The 22682-nt window shown below is 43.5% G+C and overlaps 1 protein-coding gene across 1 annotated transcript in view; it reads left to right on the forward strand.

Moving 5' to 3' along the window:
- Positions 1-4261: 4261 nt before the first annotated feature.
- The window catches only part of myo10l3 (myosin X, like 3), a 59778-nt gene continuing 41357 nt past the window's right edge, over positions 4262-22682 (forward strand). Inside the window, exons 1-2 of the mRNA XM_061088927.1 lie at positions 4262-4510; positions 19878-19976. Coding sequence (XP_060944910.1) covers positions 4490-4510; positions 19878-19976 — 120 coding nt within the window. The 5' untranslated portion in view covers positions 4262-4489. The remainder of the gene's footprint in view (positions 4511-19877; positions 19977-22682) is intronic.

Below are 22682 nucleotides of genomic sequence, written 5' to 3' on the forward strand. Positions count from 1 at the left end.
TAAATAGCTGTGTTTTTTTTCTTGCCTGAGGTGTAACTCATGCCTGACTCTGTCTGTTGTTGCCACTGCATGCGGCTGTAGTTCCAATGCTTTATTGAAGAGAGTACAGTGAACACAGTGTAACAGAATACACAATAACTTAATAGAACAGCACCGAGCCTTTCACATCCACAAAATAGGGTGAAAAAGCAAATTATGAGTATGTATGAGCAGGCCTACATGTACATAAGGACTATGTTAAAGTTACCACTATTTAAAAAAATAGGCTTTATAGGTTTTTAAAGTCCCAATCAGGAGACACTGCAGACAGATTCCGGTAAATATTCCAGAAGCGTTTTGTTCCATTTTGTTAAAAGGAGCCTACTGATCCTGAAAGGCTGAACTTAATATTCCCCAGCTGAAGGAAAAAACTCTACATCAGTCTGACTGATGTAGAGACCATTTCTGAAGCCACAGATTTTTTTCCACAAATGCACCGCACGCTGTAAGAGCAGGAAGTGGGGGCAAAGATGGTGCAGCAGATCGGTATGTGTGCAGCCTCGACCATCTTTCATGCTGCAGCGACGCCAGAAAGCTTTTTAAAACCTTCATATTGCCAAGTTAAACCTTGAGCAACCTTGTTCTCTTTACCCATCGTCCTTATTTCAGTCTCTGGTGAACGAAAGAAATTAGAGCTGCTGGTTGCCTCTAATGGGGTGAAGGACTGATAATAGTCCTCTGCTATGAAAACACATCTGCTTATAGTTTTCAATCTCACACTGGACACATATGTTTAGTTTCTTCCAGCAGACCCAACACTCCCAGCTGATCTTTCTGTCAGTGTGTGGTATTCGGGTGTCAAACTGGTATGTAGGGTCACTGGTCTGTTTTCTCAACCACCTGACAACTTTAAATACAAATATCAAGATGTAAGTGGAGAATTATAGCTTCTGGTGCAATCCACCTTTGCGAAAGACATTGTTTATATCTATTATTATTTAAAGAGGTTTAAATGGCTAATAATGGTGTTGTGCTTGGTCTGAAAAGCACATGGGAGGTGTTTGCCTTCAGGGCTTCCCAGCAGAAAGCTAAACCAGCAGGAGCTTCAGGTCTCAGCTGCAGTTTGGTTAATGTTGTCAACAAAACTACTGGGTGAGGTTCAGGGAAGGATCACGTTTTGGCTCAACCATGTGGAAAGGCTTTGTTGGCTGAAAAACATTAGAGGCAATCTTCTCCCGAAAGTGTTAACGTCATGAAAAGATTTATTTGAACCCAAACCAATGATCTTTTCCTAAACTTAACAAAGCAGTTGTGTTTCCTGAACTTAACAAAACTGTGACTGAAAAGTAAAACCTGACATAATCATTTATTTATTTAACAGCATCTGGAAATTATGATAATTTTCCCCGTTTAAAAGGAAAATATCTAATTTCTAATGAGGAAAACTTCTATTAACAGTGTCTTAAATTCATGATGTTTTTCATCATTATCATTGTATACATTTTTGGAATGTTTCCTTTTTTAATGACATGTACATTTCTCCTTCCATTGCTCAGACGTCACCTGTGCAACTGTTTTCCTCAAAGCAGCACATAGACCTGCGGGTGTGTGATCCCGTCCCTCCCCCCTGTGCCTCTGGGGATCATCATGACCGAATGGATGTTTTGTTCTTGCTCCCTTTGTCCTCTCAGGTAGACTGAAAGAGGGCTTTGCTCTTAACACACAATCTCTCTCTATGTGTGTCTGCCAACTTGCCACAGTTTAGCAAATTAGTGACTCAACCAAAAAGCAGTTCTTTCACTATTGTTTGGTTTTGGCAAATGTGTAATGGCTGATGATTAATCAGTGTAATGCTCAGTATCGCAGCAGACCACCTTTGGCTTCATCACTCATTTTGCAACTTGCAAATCGCCTGGGACATGATGTGCACTGTTCGCTGCGAAAAGCTTATTCTGAATTAAAATGTACACATGTATATTGCTCAATACTTTGTTATTTACATAGTTTGACAGAGACTTGCAACTCCTGAGGTTTTTATAAAATCCAGTAGAAAAACAAATATTGGAAATTCCCTGTCTAAGAAAGCTTCCATCCTTATAATCAATGTCAAACAACGATTATGTATGGGTTGTCCTTTGGTTTAATAAAGAAATAAAGTACAACCCTTATTTTATTAATACTTTACTCAAAATACAATATTTTTGAGGGGGCTTAAGGGAGAATTAAGGGATTCAGTTCCTTAAAAGAAGTTGAGCCTCTTTTGAGGTTACATAAAATAGTACTGAGCAAACTTTTGTAAATCCTCCACAAAAGGGAGAAGTAGATGAATTAGGAAAAACAGTCCGACAGGATGACACCATCCATCGAAGCCACTAAACAACATTAACAAACGAGTTTCACAGGGACATGTTGCTACATTAGCTCGTGTGCAGTCAACGCTGATTACATAACAGACACAACACAATTATCCGGGCAGGATTTCTTGCATGACTAATGCATATAGATTATCTTGTCAATCCTCTGTTATCACAGGTCAAGACTGAGCGGCTGATCCTTACTGGCATAAGGTCGCATGCAGCTACAAGTCCTCATTTCTCATTTCTCACGATGTACTCATTCAACACGAATCAGTGAAAGTAAAGCACAGAGGTGAACAACCGCCTTGGGAGCATTATTGACGAAGAAGTAACACACAGCAAACTAAACAGTCAAGATTTGAGGGTACATTCAATTCTATGCTTTCTTTCAGTTGTATTTAAGCCTATTAAATCATTTCCAAGAGCAAAGAGGAAACACACATGTGTCTTAATCTGCATGATTAAAAAAAATAATCAAGATCCATGCTTCGATCCAAGGGAAAGAAAAAGGTCACAATGTTGGCCTCATTCATGCAAAAATGTTATTGTTTAAATTTTGGAACATGTTCCATCCTTCCAGCAGATTTTGTGGAAATCTGATCATTTTTTTGCGGAATCGTGCTATTATAAAACAAACAAACAAATGGACACGGGTAGAAACACAAACTTCTTGGCCGAGTTCATTGGCTTTTTGAAGAGCTTAAATCGTGATATCCAAACGAAGGATGCGTAAGAATCTCAGTACTTTTCAGTATTTGATAAAGGTTAATCAGGTGTGATACTTCAAACATAGTTCAAGTACAGTGCAACAACCAGGGTCTCATTTACTATACAAACACACACACACACATCCTGAGACCCACACTTCTCTGTAAACAACCACTGACAAAAATAAAGCTGGCCCGCTCGCCGTGATCTGCCTCTTCCTCCTCTGTTTATTTTTCCCTAAGGAGGAAGTCAAAATAAAGATTATCTTCAGTCTGACACACATTCTGTACATAGTCAGATAACTGGAAGGGAATTCTTTGTGCTGAACCAGTTGACCTGATATCTTTCAATCTGCAACAATTCCTCCCTTTGTACGCTGATTCCTGTTCTGCATATTTCTGTCTACTCTACCCCAACCTTAATCTTGACCCTGACCTCAATCGTCATCTGGACCCTGGCTTCTACCCTAATACCCATGTCTAACCCTAACCCATGTCTTACCCTAACCCCTACCCTCAACTAAATCTAATCCTAACCTTTCCAACCTCTGAGGAAGTCGGAGGAGCTTCACCACCCTCGATAGTTCACCCATAATTGAGAATGCATCCATACTGCTCCTGTGCTGACATCCGAGTGTCTGTAAACCACGATGTTCAAATTTGACAGAGTCATTTACGTTTTTATATTTATGATTTTAGCCCAATTGTCCACTCTGGGGGAGGATATCAGACATTTAAGCTTAAAACATGGTGTAAATGATGCTGTTTCGAGTCAAATGTGTATATTTCTCTTGTTTTTTGAACAACCTGTATTCATTAACTTCAATTGTATAAGAATCCCACTGCAGCGCTGTTTACCTGTGAAACTCTAAAAGTGTTCTGTGGACTCAAACTCTTCACCAACTCTCAATCTGCACAGTGGTGAGCAGATATTGAGTGAATTTGAAAAAAAAATTTGGGTGAACTATCCCTTTAACCAATTGTAATACTTAACTTGACCATAACCTAAACCTAACCCTAACCCCAAAGGGACGAGCACATCCTCCTGACAGCATCTTTGTAGACATGGTGGAGGGGGAGACACACAAAGAGGGCGTGTGCTGAGGGGGAGGGGCTGGGACCCTGCAGGCTCCTCCCCTCTGCATAATGTGCCGGCTCCACTGGATTGAATGGGCAGAGCCAGCCAGCGGGGCAGAGACACGGCCGCTTCCCGGGACCGTGAACGCACCGTCCGGACTAGAAACTCCTGTGAAGCGTCCTCAAGCAGAACCGGGACCCGTGCTGCTGCTGAGGGACCGAACCGAACCGAACCGGACCGGACCCAACACTAACCCGGGCAGGAGAAGTTGTGTACCGGATGGAAGCCGGTCGGCAGGGCAGCTCCTCATCCTCTGTGGTACCCTGAAGTCAGACTACAAAGAGACGAGGGCTCGGAACCGGCTGCTAATGGACACCTTCTTCTCCGAGGTGACTTGGTTCGGTTCCTCTTCTTGCTAAACAGCAGCTTTGGTGTTTTGCGGTGCACTTTTTTCGTCTTGCTGCCGCAGCGGCTCTTTGTTTTGTGTGCACCGGGTTGTGTTGTGTTGTGTTTCTGAGCCTGGCTGCTATCAGGTCAGATCCCACATTCAACCTCAGGGAGAAGTTCACTTATCCTAATGCTGGGCAATAAGAAAAAACTAATCATTAAAGGCCAATATATAACGATTATAATGTTTATAAGTTTATTGAGGAGGTATAACATGTAAATTACACCTCAGATTTGTCAAATTAACCTTCACCCATGAGCAAAAACCTGTATTTTAAACATAAAACAAATAATAATGTGACATTTATCATGATAATCATCAATAACGACTCATATAAAATAGATTGATAGATAGATTTTTGTTTATTTTTATGTTTATTGCTCCTGGTAGCAGCAAGTTGTATGAATAAATAAATAATAACAGAGAGCAAATCTGACAGAATAGTAAATGTCCCTGGTGCATTTCAGTTCTGCTAGGAGCCTGTGGGGCTACAGGGAATATTTTACTTTTTGATATTTCATCTGCTGTGTTTATGATCTTAATGATGCTTTTTCTAGTTCACTGGTATGACATGATCCTCACACTGGTGATGGTGTGGTTTCACTGGGCGGCTCTGCACAGGATTCAGCTAGTGGGAACTTCACTGAAAACCCTTCCTTCATTTCTGCCCACATGCGTCCATTATTGACCCAGCGCTCACATAACATCATCTCTGTCATCCTCCGTGCCTCACTTTGATTTTGATTTAATCTTTGGTAGTTTTACTCCATCAGCGAGTGTCTGTAAATGCTGAGTGTGCCCATGTAGGGTGGATGTGTCATCTGGAAACCAGCCCAGACTCCAGCACACTCACACACTTCACTGAGAGCCCGTGCACAGACATTGCTATAGGTCTGATTTGTCATCCACCTCTGACTCAGCGGGGGGCATTCAGATAGACAGGGTGTGTGTGTGTGTGTGTTATTGTGTAATGATGTGCATCTCCTCCTCTAACGTCCCCTCCACTCACCTTCTGTTCGTCTGTATTCATCATCATCCTTGTCTGCCCCTCACTGATCCTCTGTGACTCAGTGTAAAAATAATAGTGGGAGGTTGCTCCTGAAGCTTTTTCTGCATGAACTACTTCATACTAGTGACAAACTACTTATATATATCGTTAATAAGTTATTATTAAACCTGTTGAAGTTATTGGTCTTCTAAAGTCCATATAGAACAATCGTATCGTATCTAAACTGTAGGTTTCATTATTTTGTAAACCAACAGTGTAGCTGACAGATTGGGGTGAACTGGATTGTGGTTCATTGTCTGATTTTATTAAGAAGTATATTCGGCTCAGCATATATCATTGCTGTAATCGTGTGTGTGTGTGTTTGTCGTTCTGGACCAGTCTCCATGAAATGTCTTTGACTTTAACCGGGCTCTGTTTTCTTTCTCTAATGTGGTTATCCACTGATATATAACAAACTGTGCTATGCCATGTCTTGACCCAAAGGCTTTATCTGTGAAAGTCATCGTTTCTTGGTCAGAATTTATTGATTAATAGTGTTTGCACAATGCAGCATTTGACCCCATCCAATATCATAGTCCAGTTTTGATTTAAAGTTTATCCTTGACCTTGGAAACAGAAGCAGACAAAAAAAATCTCACCATAAAGCCCAAGCGTTTCATCCTATCCACTGATCTTCCTCAAAGATTCTCCCAGATGTTCACTTCTGAGGTTCACAAATAAACTAAATAAATACAATTTGAACAGCTGCAATAACATTACAACTAGGACAACATGATCTGCTTAAGGAAGGTCACACACAGAACAGGACTACTTTCTATAGTCTCAGAGAGGTTTTAGGTCTTTTTTGATTTGATTGCATTATGGTTCGTTCGGCAATAAAGTTAAATGCAAAGTTTGAAAACAAACTCTTCCTCTGCAGCATCTTCAGAAATAAGCCTTCCATACAGGTGGAACTAAACTGGGTGTTTCTCTTCACTATTCAGAGCTGTGTTAAGCCACATGTAAATAAAATAATGAACTGCCCTGGTTTTTAAATGACTAGTGGGTCATGGAATGAAGCCAGTGTTTGGAATGCCACAGTGCGACCAGTGTGGATTTAATTAAGCAGGAATTCTGGAAGTGGAGCAAGACAAGGATTAAACTGCAACCAGTGAAAACAAGTGCAGCAGGGTGAATATGGTCTGTTGATATCAGCACATTTACAATATAATTGCATATTTAAACCCTTGACCACAGTCTGATCGAAGCAGGATCTCTTTGCAGATCAGATCGTTGAAACGATTGTTGACGTGTTGAGATGCGCTGAGGATGAAGATGGTGGGGGGGTAGGAGACGGGGGTAGAGTAAAGAGGCGTGGCAGGTCCAAGGTCAGTGATATATCCTGAGGGCCCATCCTGTCCATCAGGGCCGTCAGTCCTTTCAGGCGCTCACACAGATCCATAAAACCCTCACCGCCGCTGCCTTCATCCACACCCACTCCGTCCGCTGAGTGGAAGTCACCCAACACACACACACACACACACACACACACACACACACACAACCACTCTGAGTGTGTCAGAGAGCCTGACAGGCAGCTGGGTTTGGTCATCGTAGACTTTCACATGTCTGAGGATATGAACATTATACATAGTCCCACACAAAGGCTTGTGTGGCTGTGTGTGTTGTGGCCCAGGTATTACTCTGGTTGTGGGGACCTTCATCTGTTTACACAGTCACATTATGCGGAATTGTTTACCTTACGGGGACAAAAAACACGTCCCTGTAACATTAATTAATTTTGAGGTGAAGATATGATTTCAGGTTACGTTAAGGTTGGGTAAGGGCTTAGGGTTAGGCAAGTGCTACCTATGGTTAGAGTAAGTCTACAGCAAAGAATCAATGTAATGTCCTCTGAAGTCATGGAGACATGACTGTGTGTGTGGACTTGTCTCAGGTCTAAAACTGACCTTGTCGGGACCAGTAGACCTCATGGGGACTATGGCCTGGTCATTTCTCAGCTCCTGGTTAAGGTTAGGTGCAGCTAATTGTGTGGTTCGGTTTAGTTTAGGGTTAGGCAAGAATTGGTCATGATTAAGGTTTTGGCATACGGTTATGTTTTGGCTGTCCATAAAGAATGGAAGTCAATGCAAAGTCCTTCACAATCCTTTGTGTGTGTGTTTGTTTAAAGCTAGATTGATCTCTCTTCCTCCCTTTCATCTCTTTGCAGAGGATGAAAACATTGTGAGGTCACACACACACACACACACACACACACACACACACAACCACACACACACACACACACACACACACACACACACACACACACAATCACACATTCATGCACGTATCACCTCCTCTTAGTATTTTGTGTCTTTGTGAAACATCCTGTTGACGATGCTGAATCCGAGCTATGTGCGTTACTAAACTTGGTAATCAGGTCCTTTATAGCAGCAGCTGCTCCACACTGTAAAGCCACACGAGGACCTCTCCTCACTCGCTAACTGCTTCCCTGCGTGACACACCGAATACCATCCTCTCAAAGATACTCTGACAGAGGGAATCCCAAAATTCCTCTCCCTGACCCCTGAAATTCCCGGTCATGGCCGCCTGTCATCCATGCATTGTGGAGAGTTGGTGGCCAAGGCTTTAGGTTTCACACCATCACCACTGCCCCCACACTCACACTCACACACACACATAGAATGACACCGTCCTGAAACATCCCTCACAGCTCTCTGGGCTGTTTACGTCTGGCTCTTTGAAGCTGGAGCCGTGGATCGGCACGCTCGCTAAGCATTCTGTAGTTGAAGTGGGTAACGTGAGAAAGGCCGGCCCGCTCCTCCTTTAGGCCCGACTATTTTTTCTTGCGGTGGCAGGGTCTTTTCTACCCAGTTGTCACTTCCTCCAGCTGCCACTTTATAGAGCCGAGAATCTGAGATCCTCGCCCTTCACCTCCAGCCATCGCGAGCGGCCGAAGGAGCGAGGAAGGAAGTCCGGAAGTGAAGTTATAGGATGTAGGGAACGAAGGAAGGAAAGCCAGAAAAAGTGGCTAATGGGGTTGAGCATTCCGTTTGAATTGTTTCTGAGCAGCTGTTCTAATAAACTCTTAAGTGGCTGTTGTGTGTGCGTTATCGCTTAAATTAGGGGATTTTCAACCAGCGCTGTGGTGAATTAACAGAGCTGGTTGTTTTTGAACAAACAGAGGTGGGAATAATGAAGGCAGAGGTTTTATGTGTGAGTCAGCAGAACTGCAGCTTGGGTTTAGTCTGGAGGTGGTTTATCCATCACCAGAGCTCTGGGACTAATTGCAAACGGCCGTTGTCTGACCACACACCAAAAAAGGATAATACCTTCTCATGATGACACATTTTCTAACTGTAAGTGGTGGCGATTTAGGTTTGGAAGCCGCCGTCCATTGTAAGAAAAAACAAAAACATTTTTCTCCATCCTCTGGCTCAACTTTGCTCTGAGACGTTTTGGATAATTGTGTGAATCCAGCCCTTTTTTGCCTTTTTGGCTTGTTTTTGCATTTCCTGTGGCTCAATCAGTAACCTGAATCCTTTCTATCCGCGAGTTGACCGTCACATGGGGAGCTCAGTGCTGTCATAACCTCCCGCTGACACCACGCTGTTGACTTAAGCTTTAACCCGCTACATTACGGAGCACTTCAGATAGAGCCATCAGTGTTTGTAGTGGCTATAGGGGGGGGGGACCCTCATCTCGCCACAGTTTGCGTCAGTGAATGAAGTGACAACTTTTTTTCACCAATCATCTTGTGGTATTTTCTGCTGGTTTGGCTTTTTTTTTTGTTTGAGTAATGCTTATTTGATTTTTTTGCATAGAGGTGGATAAAAAGATTGATTCCACTCTCAGATTTGTCAGATAAATCCAGCAGGTGGTCAGCTTCGTTTAGCACAAAGGGAGAAGCTATCACAAAGGTAGCGCTCTCTAGTTAGCACGTTCTCCTCCAAGGTTTAACAGAAGCTATGCTAGACTAGTTCTTGTACTAGACAAGAAAATTTGACAAATTTCTAAATATTGTTTATACAGTTTATAGACTAAAACACCGGCTTTTGTCTTCATTGTCAAACGTTATTCATTCCAAGGTCAAATGACTCTGCAGTACGTCACAGGTATCAGAAATAACAGGGATGTAAACGTCACACCCAAGCAGGACATGTCATTTGTTGCACCTCTTCTGACAGATTACATAAGGGCAATGAAGGCGTGTCACCTCTTTCAGTAACCTCTGCGACTCTTTAGATTCTCACTCGTAAATCCAATTAATCTCCGGTCAAGCCCTCAAAAAAAATCGTTCAGTTCACCCGTGTTGAAAAAAAATGTTGTGAAGTATTAGCGTGTAAAATAATATCAATCTTCTCATTGGACTCTTGCCACGAATGCAAATAAGGCAAAATCTATAAATATCAATGATAGTCCTTATGAAACTGATTTTTACCCTGCAGTATGTTCATGATTCTCTTAAACGCCCATCCTTCCTGTCCTGTGTGTGTGTGTGTGTGTGTGTGTGTGTGTGTGTGTGTGTGTGTTTCCCTATCATCATAGACTGTCATGGGTGTGTCTTGCACGGAAATATGAATCCCTTCAGGTCACCTGGGTGAATCCCTAACGTGCCATGTCAACACGGCTGTGACGTAAGAGAACTTCCCAACAACTCCCTGTTACATCTAGGAATTTAAAGTGAAATGAAGATGGTGAATCTCCAAAAAGGCTGGTTTGTTAAATTGAGTGTAAAAAGTGTTTTCAGGGGTTTAACCGTGTGGCAACAAAGTGATTTATTTCTCACCATGTCAAACTATTCTTAGCAACATCTCAACATCTGCAGTAAAGCTGTCTCTTTCTAGCCTGAGAGGTATTCTAAATGAAATGTTATTGCTCACACCGAAGGCTGACTGCACGTCTCAGTGCTCTGCTCATGTTGCAGAGTCAGGTGTATTCGGTCCTGTCTCATCCTCACACCTCAGAAAGACTTTCAGCGGTTCATCTGCAGCAGGTACAATACTGAACTCCAATCCAGATCAATCCTGTCAGATTTGTGTGTTTGTCCGGGACGCTTCGGCCAGAGAAAATTAAAGTTCCCGTTCATCGCTTCTTACCCTCGCACAATAAATGTGTGTCGGCCTTCACCTTGGCTGACCTATCTGACACACGCTGTGAACCTGTAATGAGTGTGTGTGACGCTCAAATCCTCTCAGTTCAGAGGTCTCGTCTGCCAGCTTAATAACAGCCAACCTGTGATTACTGCTCCCGGTCCAGATGTTGACTTTCCTTTTTTAGCCCCCTGTGATTACTGCGCATGGAAGCGGCCTATTACGAGATGGAGTGCGTGTGTCTCCAACCCAAACTGTCCTATGAGTGGAAGTCAAACAAAGGGATCTAGTCCCCAGGAAAAATATATTAAAAAGGACTGTAACGTTTGTTGAATCTGCAGTGATTGAATTACTGCTGCAGTTGTAATTTCAGGGCTAACACCCGGGTGGAGTTTAAGTACACAACCCACACTGCTTGAGTCTGGACAGTCAAGGCTGGAGGAGTCTAACTGGCACCTTAGTTCGTAAAACAAGCAAACGACACAGCGTGGTGCTGTCCACAGTCATAACCTGTTAGTTTTCCCACCCGTTTCCAGTCTGCTTTATTAAACATGGGTGTGTTTGTGTGTGTGTGTGTGTGTGTGGTCAGGCCTGAGGCTTTTTGTACCATGATACACTGACATAATGAGACTCAAATGAGGAGGAATGTACCTTTACATGGCAGCCTTCATGTACGTGTAGGCGGCGAAAGCAGCTCCTGTGCGTAATGGATATTGTGAGACTTGTATGAAAGTTCTTGAAGGTAGTTGGTCGCTAAATTGTAAACAGTCATCGTGTTCGTTGTTGATTAATTTGCCCATTTCATTTTCTCTGAGTGCCAACCGCAGTGCAGACTGGGCTGTTTCCTTGGCCTGTGTTAATGTCGGTTGCAACTGGAGAATCAGCTGTCGTTGTTGTGAATACACACAGTGTCCCAGCCAGTGCTGCTACAGGGCTCTGGTTTATTCGAAGTTTGCTGAAAATGAACGTATCACATGCCCAAATCCCACCAACTTCCTCCCTGCCCTTTCTTCGGCCCTTAACAATACAAAGGCCAAGTGTGATGCTGCTCAGATGATGATGATTTGAGCTATAACATCCAAAAAATCCCAAATTTCTAACAGGCCTGGCAGAATTTCAGCTCTGTGTTTGCATGGTTGTCAATTATTTTTAAATTTAATTTTAAAAGAATCTACAATAGGAGATGTTTGCAGATTATGCACAGAGAAATTACATTTAAAGTATTTGAGAGGCTGAAGATATTTAACTTTTACTCGACTTAAACGATGAAACGCTTAATTTTCAGTCTTTTGATTGAATGTTAGATTTGTCCAGTGATATATTGTGGGGGGGATCATTGGACCTTTATTTGACAGGTCAGAGTGTGGCATGTAAGGGAGAGAGAGAGAGAGAGAGAGAGAGAGAGAGAGAAAGAGAGCAGGGAAGTCAGGCAGCAAACGGCCGGGTCATAAAGAAACCTGCGGCCCCTGCAGGAGGACTCAAGCCTCCACATGTGATAAACCACATGTCAAAAACTATAAACCAACACAGAAGGGTTCTCTGTGTCGGGAACAATTATTCCGGCACGACATTAAGTTCCACCAAAGGTCAAAGGCAGTGTAACAGGAGCCTTGTTACCTAGTAATGTGTCAAACAGTCTCTGATGGTCCTGACTGAGCAGCATTCCTGAAATATCTTTGGATTCCCCGCTGTGTGACCCTGTCCTGGGATATTAGGGTCCACAGATGATACAGAGTGGGTTAGATCCGTATGCAGATCACAGACAGGACAGGGGGACGACAGTTGGCTCTGCAGATATTCCACTATCTTGTAGTTTTGCAGAGAAAATCCAATCAAATCTCCCATAATCACGCTCCTCATCCCATCCTGCAACCTTTTCAGTTGTTAAGTACAGCGTCATGACCCCGAGCACAGGATCATGGTAATACTTCTATCAGTGGAACAGTCGTGGAATGGAAATGTGTTCAGACAGGATAAGGATGTAAAGCAGCAGCCACGTGCCAAGGAGTGAGAGGTGGAGTGTCAAGTGCTCCTCTTCTTTCTGCCGAGCTCACGAGGACATAATTTGTCATGCAAATTCTCCTCAGTACGCTTATTAACAAGGGGACAGATTAGCAGCATCCGATGAATGAAGGAGGCTCTTTGTAAACTCCTTACCGACAGACGGAGACATACAGACAACAGACAAATATACTCTACAGAATGATCAGAATGCTATAGAACTCAATATATAACATTGTGGTTCTGGAAGTGGTTTGAAGGGAAAATTCCATTTATTTTCTGAATGCTACGAGATTTTGAAACAATGTTATTCACTGATTTTTTCAAAAAACGTGTTTATCGCAATGTCAACTAGAAATCCTCAGGTGTAATAGCGACATCTTTGATTGGTGGAGCTCGCTGTTACCGTGGAAATGTTGACAACAACCGTGAAATCGTGTTTGCGATGCGATCTTTCGTCGAAAAATTCAAGAATATGAAAAGTCATTGGATAGGCATCGTTCACAATGGTTTATGGGAGGCTTGGTTTCTTTAATCATAAAAGTAAACAAAAAAAGTCAGTCTTATATATTTACATTATTTCAGTTTTGCTCTGAAACAAATGTGTTATGATCATGATTCATCAGGGAGCTGGTCGGCTTGGTTCCAGACTTTAAACTCTTTTTATACAGATTTTTTTTAAACGTCAGTTGAGAAAATTAATGGGAGTGAGCGGTCGCTGATATGCACGACATGATAATGTGACTAATTAGATCCATGTAGCACGTTCTTGTGAGCAGTTGTTCTGTGTTGCACGAGTTTGATTCCTGTTAACCCAGTGGCACGGTTCCATAATAACCTCTTCATTCACAGACCTGCTGCTTGAACAAAAAACAGTCCAACATGAAAATGATGCATGACATCACTGAGCCACATGTCAGGCTGCCTCACGCTGCTGCCTCCAGCCCCTCCCTCTCTCAGTCTGTTTATAGCCTCCTCTGCAGGGGGGCTCGGGGAGTTCCTCTGAATCAAGAACAATTGATGAACTGAGCCCTTCACCTCTTTTTTTCCCCTCCCCCAGACTGGGGCCCAGCAGTTCCCTGTGGGACTCCTCCTCCTACATTAGCTAATTTCTGATCAGCTGCCCCCCCCCCCCTCAATCATTAATTCATAAGTCTTCCAGCACAGATGCTTGAGGTTGCCTTTAATCATCTGATTACTCCCCCCTCTGTCACCCACCCTGCCCTCCCACCCTCACCCCTCGGTGGACCCGGGCACTGTTTCCCGTTCAGCATCAGGCAGACGTTACATCGAGGAAACAAAGAAACAGGAACATTTCAAACGGAGCGTGCAGAGGTGCAATGGGGTTAAATCACTGTCAGTTACTTAGATGTGTTCTTCAGACTCCTTATTAATTATTTACTATGTGTTGAACCTTGTGACCCGGAGACTTGTATGTTAGTGCAGAGCTGTGAGACGGGATTCGTGGAAAATCTATGCAAGTGAGCAAATGAAACACTTTTCCTTTCCCTCAATAACCATCGCTGAAGAGCTTTGGAGAACAGGAATTAACCCGTGAGTGACCAAGTGGAGCTGCACAGCAGAAAAGTGTGAAAGACAAGCAAGCACAAAATGAATTGAAACATCTAAATATTAAACCAGTTTTCAAAAATTCTCAGTGTCCTGCCAAATACCAATTGAAATGTTGTGCTTATGAGATAAATAATAACTGTCTGTGAAATCATATCCAGTAACTTTTTGCTGAGCTAAATAGCACGTGAAGCTTTTGCCTGATTGGATGCTCAGCGTTCAGGAGATTTGCTTTCAAATCCCAGATTTTGGCTCAAGTTCCTTTATGACATACAAAGCAAAACGTTTCTCCATTGTCCTGCGAGGTTTGAATCCCTGCTGGCTACAAGCTTTCCTGTGACTGTAGCTTGTGAATTCATTTCAACCAACATTTAAAAAAAGCCTTTCTGGAAATAAAGCAAAAAAGAAACTACCCATATTCTTTCTCATTATTATATTTCAGCGTGTAAAGTATATCTAGGTGAAACGTTTTTTTTTACCTACCACAGACGTATAACTTCCACCTCTGTTGGTTAGTTGTTTGTTTGTCAGCAGAATTACCCTAAAACAACAGAACATATTTCCATGAAACTTATTGGAAAAGTTGGACATCAGCCAGGAAAGATCCCATTCATTTAGGTGTGGCTCTGTATCAGGTGGATCCAGGAATTTCTTTATCACTTCCTTTAACATTCACCAATTTTTCAGGAAATAATTCCTGGTTTTTGATGAAAAAATATCAGGCAAATCAGGGGAATGATTTCTATGAGCGTGTCCAACTTGGTGACGCTTGATTAGCTTTACTGAGTGCCATTCTAGTTTCCTAGGAAAACCATGACACATGCAGGTCAGCATCAATTTGCTGTGCGACCTTTTTAAATGCAGGTCATCCAGCCACTCAATATCCAGGGCTGCACATCTGTCCAGGACACAGGGTGGGGGTCACACAGGGTTAGTGACTTCTCCTCATGCCTCTCTATTCATATGATAATTCCGTCCCTTCTTTGTGTTTGTGGTGTAAAAAGAGGGATGCACCAGAATAGAGATTTATTTTTCAAACATCCTAAATGGGATACAAGTGAAAGGAGCTACAGCTAGAGTTTCAGTTGGATTGCATTAGTGCTTTCTCCTGGTCGATACATTTATCGTGCTCTAGGTCCGGGGCTCAACAGATGAGACGCTTGTCAGGAATCCAGCTGGACGCACTCGTTCCTCAGCCGGGCCTCGGCCTGTGGTCGGCCCTAACTGCAACACTGAAACCATGATCCAAGAACTTAGCTTAGCATAACTAATTGTTTAGCTGTGTCCACGTCCGGCTGAGTTAATTAGCTTCTCTTTGGTTGCGGCCGATGCGATCACCTGATACCTACTGCAGCAGACAGCAGAGAAAGGGCTCTGGCACCTCGTCCTGTGTTTTACCCTGAAATATTTAACACTCACTGATCAGCAAACCTCTGAGCTGGATGTCATTATACAAGCTGCAGAAACCCAAGCCTCCGACTCTGGGATCGCATCATTCGGACCGTGTGGTGTCTGTGTTGCCTGCTCTTTGGTGGATCAGGTCACCGGTGTCAGTCAGGTCTGCCTCAGCAGTGCGCCACGTGCCCGGTGACATGCAGCGTTGAGAATTTGAAAGTAGCCTGAGCTGGAAACGTCACAGCAACTGTGCTTTTATTAAACTCAAACATCTGGACAGCAGAGGCATGGGATTTAACTGACCACTAAATGTTTTTAAATGAGTTGTACACAGACTGTTTCTCTGAGTTGTGCTACAGCAGGTGATTCCAGTCCAGAGGTCTAAACATAAGCCGATACCCATGTTCCTCTGCGTCCCGGCTGGCCTTTGTTTTGAATATTTCTGCCTGGTTAACGTCTGAGCTCTCAGTCAGAGGTGGCTGCTTTTGTCCCGACTCTGTGACAGAGCTCCTAGAGATGGAGGGGACAAGGGGGAGGAGTTTTAGTGAGACCATCTGTTGCTGAGACAATGCATCCCGACTTCTGTGCCCTCTGGCTTCAGAGTCTTTAGAGGCACGCACACACACACACACACACACGGGCTCACACACACACACACGCTCATAAACACACGCTCACAAACACAAACAAATGGACAATCACATCTGGTGTTGGCTCTCTTGAGCGTCAAGTCACTGGAGAACCAGATAAATTCAATTCTATTGCCAGATATTATCCTGTTATCCAAACATAGGATTATGTTTGTTGAGAACATATCAAAATCAAGGATGTTACATTTTCATCTGCCTTTGTCTGGTTGTTTGTTATTTAGCAGGATTTGCACTCAAAAGATTTCCATGACATTTTGTGGCAAGACCCAGGGAAGAACCTGATTCATTTTGGTTCAGATCCAGATCAGGGGGCATAACGAATTGTGTATTCTTCACTTTCTTAAACATTGCAAGATAAAGCAGTTTTTCATTCATGGATTGTGTCCAAATATAATTTAATATTGTGGGATAAAAATTACTGGATATATTTGCAGAGTATCAGTCTAATGGGGATGTGGCTGATTTGTAGCCATAGTGGCTGGTGTGAGCCTGATACTGGTGCAACAAGCAGAGCGAGGATACGGGCGAATTAGTTTCTGACTTTTGGTTTAACATAAGAATTCACTCTTTTGATGAACCCATCATGATGTGAATTTTCGTGTTGCTTGATTCTTGTTTCTTAACGTGTTCTGTCTGGAGAGTTTTATCTGTCTTTATCTTTTCGGAAAAACCCAGATTTAAAACTCTGACTCAACGACTAAACCATCCATGGAGAGTTCTTGGGAACCTTTTCCTGTAATAGTTTGCATCAGTGAAAATTCTAAAATGAAGCAATCATTGTGATGTGATGTAAAAACACCCAGCGTGACAAACCCTCCCTCTGTTTGCTTGTCATTGCTTGCCTGCTGTTTTCTTCTGTTTAACAAATCGTATATAATCAACCTTACTCCCTGCACGTGTCTGCACTTTGTCAGCTCCACTCATGGGCACAAAAAAATCCTTCACCAGATGAAGAGAAACAGCCACATTCTGCTGAATCGGAGCCCCTGTGATTTCCAGTTACATAACAGCCAACTGATCTTCTTACGATCTATACAGTAAGCACCATTAATCTCCTCCCTGGACTTCAGTAAACTCATGTGAGGCAGCTTTTCCTTGAATCGAGCCGTGGCATGCCAAACTGGTACCAGGCAGACACAGTAGCTCACTGGTGTGGAAGTCGCCACTGGTCTCTTATTAAGTGGAAACAGTGTTAATGCGTATTACTGTAATACCTGTGTTGTGTTTTTGTCCTGGTGTTTCTGTTTGCCTGCCTCTTTCTTTCCAGACAATGGGAGGCGGGACACTATCAGGTGCCTGCACCCTTCCTCTCTCCCCTCTCTCTTTCTGCTGCCTCCCTCCGGCCCCATCCTCCTCCTAATTTACACGACCCCCTTCATCCCACTCACCGCTCTCCCCTGTGATTTGACAGAGCCACATTTAGCTGTGCTCCATTAGCCGAGTGAGAGGGAAAAAAAGATGGAAGTAGGTTTTCAGACTGGCAGCTTTGGGCCGAGTGACTCTTTGTCCGAGAAGGAAGCCTGAATCACAAAATAAAGAAAAGACGAGTGACCAGTCAAACCTCTGAGCAAGCTCCCTAAAAGGATTCAGAATAATTGTTCACGCTGGACTATTCCCTGTTTGTCTCTGTGACTCAGCAGAGTGGATTTCTCCCAAAAAATATTGTGCATTTAACAAAAGCATCTTGATCTTTGTTCTCACCCTGCTAGTAAACACATTTGTGCACCAGAATGTGCGCATGTGTGTGTGTTTGTGCGGGCACGTGGCAGTGTGTTGTTAATAGTTAATGAGGATTGATATCTGCAAGTGGTGACCTTGTATAAGGTTTCCTAGTGGAATCCATGCATATTGATTCCTACAGTTTTATGCTCTGTTGGATGCACAATTCCCTTTCTGCTCCGAGTCTTCTTCGGCCACAGCACCGGTGGCACTTCTGATGATGGATGGAGTGTCGCTGGCCACTTTCAGGTCAAATCTCTTTACACAGCACATTGCACTAAACTGTCACTCATACTCCTAAGGCTCATCTATGCTGCCTTTACGTACAAAAAGAGATCTGGCCATTTAAAACGATGGAAGCATCCCTGCCCACATTTGTTGATAGATCCTCCAGGTTGGCATGATTGAGGGCAGTGCAAAGTCGAGAGAAAGAGGCAAAAGTGATTGCTTGTTTCATTGCCAGGGTGAAGAAGCAGTTTCTTTCCAAGTCTCTTCATAAAAAAAAAATTCTACGTCTTATGGATTCTTTAGTAGAGTACTGTTCCGTCTGTTTCCATGTATGTATCGAGCGTTTAGCATAAATGAGCCCTAACTCTGAAAACCAAAATATTATTCCTTTGTGAAATTAATTATAGATGATATCATGAATGAGGAAATACAATCAGGCTTGTCAAAGGAAACAGGCTTCATTCACTCTCATAACCCCATGTAAAACAGCAGATTGTCGTTTTCACACCTCAGTTGTTTTCTACAGGGAAAATATAATGTTTTAATTATGAGGTTGAGAGGATTTGCCAGGCAATGTTTGTAGCCTGTGATGTAGCTAAGCCAACCAGCTGCCGGATTTGACCTTAAATTAAATCAATCTTCTTACCTATTTCTCAACAAGAAAGCAAATAAGTTTATTATGCTTTAAAGGCCATATATTCATCATGAGATGTTTTGATTAACTAATATTGTTAAATAAAGGTAATATTTCTTGTGTTTGACCCTGGTAAATGTGGAACAAGTCTTCCTAAAAGATTTACAACTTGGCAGGCGTTTGTGCTCATCTATAAATGTTTCTTCCACCACTATAAGGAAGTGACAGTCCGCCTGAGCAATCAGCCTCAGATTCCTGTTATTGCTCCTGGTTGCTGAGCTGCTAACAAACATGTCTGGGAAGGTCGGTGACTTCACGTGGATACACAAACACAGGAGACCAGGCGGGTCTGCGCTGATGAGCTGTTGTAGCGCTGATGTTGGGATGAATGGAGAGAAGTGTGCTGTGGTTTGCCTGATAGAAACACAGAGAAGAAGAAAGTGTGATGGGCAGAGAAACATTTGTTCTGATTGATTTGCTGAATTGAAAAACCCGTTTTGAGGCCCAAGCTCTTCTGTTTTATGGAGTGAATTAATCCCAAAGCCGAGGACTGGAGGACTTTTCTGACAGTTTTACTGAGTGTGTATGGCTCTGAGTGGTGTTTCCAGTCTCGGACACACCCTCAGAGTGCAGGCCTGGCTGAAAGAAAAGAGTCAGTGACAGTTTAATAAGAGGATAAGTGTGCCAGTCTGCTGTGGTGAGGGAGTAGCTATGTGGCAAAGAGCGGTGAGCAACGCTCAGGGAAAGAGTAAATGGAAAAAGACTGACTCCTGCTTTCCTCCTTTGAATCTTTGCTGCATCTAAATACGACTTAATGTGTCCTTAACGTTTCTCTGGTTTCCCCGTTGACCTCTTTGGTTTTCAGTAATGATTTAAATATGCATCAATAGCATCAGCTAAGCTCCTAAATTCCTGTTTGTGTCCAGTCCTTTCCTATGAAGCCAATGACTCTAACACATGTCCGGTGTCCAGATGCTAATGATGTTGCGCTGGCTTTTGTGTTGCAGGGGGCCCATGTGTGGCTGAGACACAAAGAGCAGCTCCTCCCCTCCACCGTCAGCTCTTGTGATGATTCGTCTCTGGTCCTCACGACCGACTATGGGAAGGTAAGAACACGTCTTTTCCCCTCAGCTGAACCATTAATGCTGCCAATGATTCATTTTAAACAGCCCCAAAGCTACATCTGTGTGCTGAGTCTGCACCACGAAGCATATCTTATTACTCTAAGGATTCACATGCACCATGTTTGTAAGTCTACCCTAAAGCCAAGGAAATACATTGTGAAGCCATGCAGAAATCATATGTTTGGGACTGATACAGTGAGGTGCCCTCCTGGATTTCTGTGTACATCTACAGGGTTGTAATATAATGCGAGAGGGGAGTTGTCTGGTGTTTATGTGCATGTGAATTGTTTGCACACACGTGGTTCGTCTCAGGACTCGGTTGTTAGATCAACACCTCTTTTAATAAACCTAAGAATGACAGGAATGGGCTCCTGGTGACGAGTCGCACAAGTGTTGGCCTGAGCTTATCTGTTTGGCCGGGCATGGTGGTCTTTGTGTCTGGAGGAAATCCTGTCAGAGAGAGAGAGAGAGAGCGAGAGAGCGAGAGAGAGATAGAGAGAGAGAGAGAGAGAGAGAGAGAGAGAGAGAGAGAGAGAGAGAGAGAGAGAGAGAGAGAGAGAGAGAGAGAGAGAGAGAGAGAGGAAAGAGATGGTTGGGAGAGAGAGAGAGAGGAAAGAGAGAGAGAGAGAGAGAGAGAGAGAGAGAGAGAGAGAGAGAGAGAGAGAGAGAGAGAGAGAGAGAGAGAGAGAGAGAGAGAGAGAGAGAAGGGTGGCAATAGACGTTTAAACTAGAGCTTCTAATACAACGTCTGGTGTTGAGAGAGTCGATCCTGAAAAAATTTGCTTCTAGCACCACTCTTGTTTAATGAAATGCTTTTATACCAAACAGACGTCATGAGCGTTGTTCATGATCGGCCCTTTGCTCTTCACCTAAAGGTCTTTGCTATGATCAGGGTCTGGGGAACAGGGGCGTTGCCATGAGAATGTTTGATTATGTAAGTCCTGAGGAATGCCAATTTTGTGAGAACCCCCTTAAGGTCTCAGGTCAGCTGTGTACAGGAGACACCATGGTCCGACACACCAGCGGTTGTTCCTGTGCCCAGGTTGAATGATATTTTATAATGCAACAAGTTGGGTTAGTCATTGTTGACATTTCTTCATTGTGTCTGATTGTCGTCTTGCTTAAACTACTAGCTACACTGCCCACTCATGATTTCCTGTGGTACTGCTCTGTTTCATCTATATCGATACGTTTTCAGAAGACACACGCAAATGCCGACAAAATTAATGCAGTGTATGGACAGAAAGCTTTGACCATCTCCCTATAGTTACAGCATCTAGCATCTAGCATAAATGAGCCATAATGGGGTCCCATGTTCAATGTAGGGCCCCCCAGGCCGCTTCTACCTGAGGGCCCCAAAGCCCCCTGAGACACTCCTGCTGGGTTGGGAACAGGGTTTGGCCCAAAGACTGATAAAGCTCCACAGGATCAACACACTGTCATCGTTCTCTTCGTTATATTCTCCTGATGTTTCTGCGGTCGTTGGTGGGGATGCTTGCAGTGTGAGAAGTCAGCCATGTGTTGAGATTAGGGGGTAACTCTGACCAATGGAAAGAGAGGATTGACTGTTCCAGGTCAGAGGTTGAGTGAGGAGTCAGACCCCCTACTTCTGATTTATTGACTGAATACAACTGAATACCAGAACATTAGAAACATAACACTGGGCTTACGTGACGTCTTGAGCTGAGCCTCAGTGTTGCAGCTGATCTGAAGCTGCACCGTGTGTTCGCTGGTCTTCACATGTGAGCTCAGTGTGTGTTAGTTATTGGGACACGCGCATGGCTGTTTCCTCTTAGTCTGACTCTGCAACCAGAATGAGAGGAATGTGAGTGAGAAACAGAGCGCCTCTACGTTCAGGGTCCCTGGCTGACCCTGACCTCATCCCTGCTCCTGGAATACAAACTGTATCTGCTGAGGTTTATTTACATTTCACAAATAAACATCATAATCTTTTACTCAATCCAGCTCCTTTAGCAACATCACAGTATCATGCATATGAGATTTGGTCTTTGTCTGCGTCCTGGTATTTTTTTCATCCTCTCAACATTTCCCCTGAGGGAGTGGGATACACTATGCTCTATTGATTCAGTTGTTGCACTAAGGTGCCTTTCCCTGCTCGAGTGCTCAGCTTGCAGAGTGTCTTCACCCACAGTGCCTCATCTTTAACAGGCCGACCTGTTTGCTGTCACATTAATTACTGTCTCATCCCTGCAAACCACAGAGACTGAAGATGCAGCAGACTCACACTGAAGCTAAGAGCTGAATATCCCTCTGTGCCTGTGTGTGTGTGTGTGTGTGTGTGTGTGTGTGTGTGTGTGTGTGTGTGTGTGTGTGTGTGTGTGTGTGTGTTTTGTTATCTCTTTAGGACATTTTCTTGTATAAACTCTGATCTTGTCAGGACCAGAAGACCTCACGGGGACAAAATAAGCCTGGTCCAAATGAGGTTAAATGTCCTTTTTGATGTCCTAGTTGAGTTAGTGGTCCATTCTGAATGATTGTTTGGTTAGAGATAGGGTTAAGGGATAAGCTTTTGGTGAGGCTGTCCACAATGGATGGAAGTCAATGCAGAGTCCTGAGAAGGATAGTTACCCAAACCCGTGTGTGTGAGTGTGTCGGTGGCCAGATGGCACCAGCTGGATTAACAGTGTGTGAGTTAGACCCAGACGGGTGCACACGTAAAGAAAAGCA

Source organism: Limanda limanda, chromosome 16 (genome assembly GCF_963576545.1).
Source record: "Limanda limanda chromosome 16, fLimLim1.1, whole genome shotgun sequence".
Taxonomy (NCBI): Eukaryota; Metazoa; Chordata; class Actinopteri; order Pleuronectiformes; family Pleuronectidae; genus Limanda; species Limanda limanda.